The sequence below is a fragment of the Pteropus alecto genome, unplaced genomic scaffold (assembly GCF_000325575.1).
Source record: "Pteropus alecto unplaced genomic scaffold, ASM32557v1 scaffold86, whole genome shotgun sequence".
In the NCBI taxonomy this organism is placed as follows: domain Eukaryota; kingdom Metazoa; phylum Chordata; class Mammalia; order Chiroptera; family Pteropodidae; genus Pteropus; species Pteropus alecto.
Genome location: NW_006442109.1, coordinates 26,121,594 through 26,123,087, shown reverse-complemented (window position 1 = coordinate 26,123,087; position 1,494 = coordinate 26,121,594). Strand labels below are relative to the sequence as shown.

General features: G+C 41.4%; 1 protein-coding gene across 1 annotated transcript in view; it reads right to left on the bottom strand.

Moving 5' to 3' along the window:
- Positions 1–1,494, bottom strand: part of CATSPER2 (cation channel sperm associated 2) — a 12,744-nt gene that overhangs the window by 1,787 nt on the left and 9,463 nt on the right. Inside the window, exon 10 of the mRNA XM_025038753.1 lies at positions 243–471. Within this exon, the coding sequence (XP_024894521.1) occupies positions 243–471 (229 nt within the window). The remainder of the gene's footprint in view (positions 1–242; positions 472–1,494) is intronic.

The window sequence follows — 1,494 nt, the reverse complement described above, 5'->3', positions numbered from 1 at the left end:
ACAGGAAGCAGTGAGGGAAAAGGGTACATCACCAAGAGATCACTTTTTCAATATGCAAAGACAGCCACAGCCACACTTACCCAATGTGAAGCAGAAGTACCAGGGAAATGAAGAAGCACAAAGAAAGTAACTAAGACCAGAAAATCAGACTGGTGGAGAAAACTGGGAAGTAGGTATAATGAGAGAGCTCCTATTAAAATTGGGATGTCTCCTAGAGGAGTCTGAATTCAAATGGAAGAAACCCTCTGCTTACCAATAGAGTCCGCACGTCTGGATTCAGAAGAAGAAGAAAAGAAGGAAGACAAAGATGAGGAAGAGGAGGAAGAAGAAAAGGAAGAGAAAGATGAAGACTTTTTCATTTTTGGTTTTGATTTTGACTGATATATTCCTGAATTCTCTTCAATGACAGCACTTTTAGACACTTGAAAAACTTCTGATCTGTCCAAAGATTCTGCTTGTTGACTGGTATCTCTAAAAGTGAAAGGGGAAATTTTATTGCTTCAAATACATCCATGGGAGATAGTTAGCACTTTTACTATTCTGGTCCTGGCCCTGGCCATCCCCTAAAGCTAATATTAAGTATATGAGGGGCAAACTGCTCATTGTATATACAAGTTATTTTATATACAAACCCAAAATCTGAGCTTAAGCACTTCCAACCTCAATTATCCCATGTGTTATATTTGTTAGTGCCCCTCACCACATAGGTTCTGTGCTCAGCTTTACTCAGGCTTCCACATTCCATACCCCACCTTATTTGGCCAAGCTTTAGCTCCCCACTGCAAGGCTCTATGCCTATTAACACCACAACTAAAGCCTTCGCTCACCTGATTCTATTTCTTAATAGTAGAGGGCCCTTGGGCTCAGCTCATGGTGTTTTATCTTCTCCATTCACAGTCACTCCTTTAGTGATCTCATCTGAGTTTAAATGCCTACTAAATGCAAATTTAAACCCCTAGTCCAGATCTTATGTCTCAATCCAGACTTGTATATGCAACTTTTACTCACATATCGTCACTCGAATGTCTAATGGAAATCTCAAATTCAACCCAAACTGAACTGTTTGCCCATCAAATCTCTTCCACCTACAGCCTTCTCCATCATAGCTAGTCCATCCTGCCAGTTTTTAGGCTAAGACTTTGGAGTCATCTTTAACTCTTCTCTCATATCCCCACATCCAATCCATCAAGAAATCCTGTTGACTCTACCTTCAAAATATATCTTTTTTCTCACTGGTACCAGTGACACCACTCTGGTCTGAGCTATTATTGCCTCTTGTCTGGATAGCAGCATAGCCTCTCAATTCATCTCCCTGCTCCTTTCCTCATTCTTCTAGTCTTTCGTCAACACAATAACCAGGATAACCCCTCTTAAATGTAAGACATTTCATGTCACTGCTCTGCTCTATCCCTCATTTCATTCAGAGTCAAAGCCTAAGTCTCTGCAACACCCCCCACAGCCCTACAGGATCTCTCTGCCCTCCCCTCCTGTCAC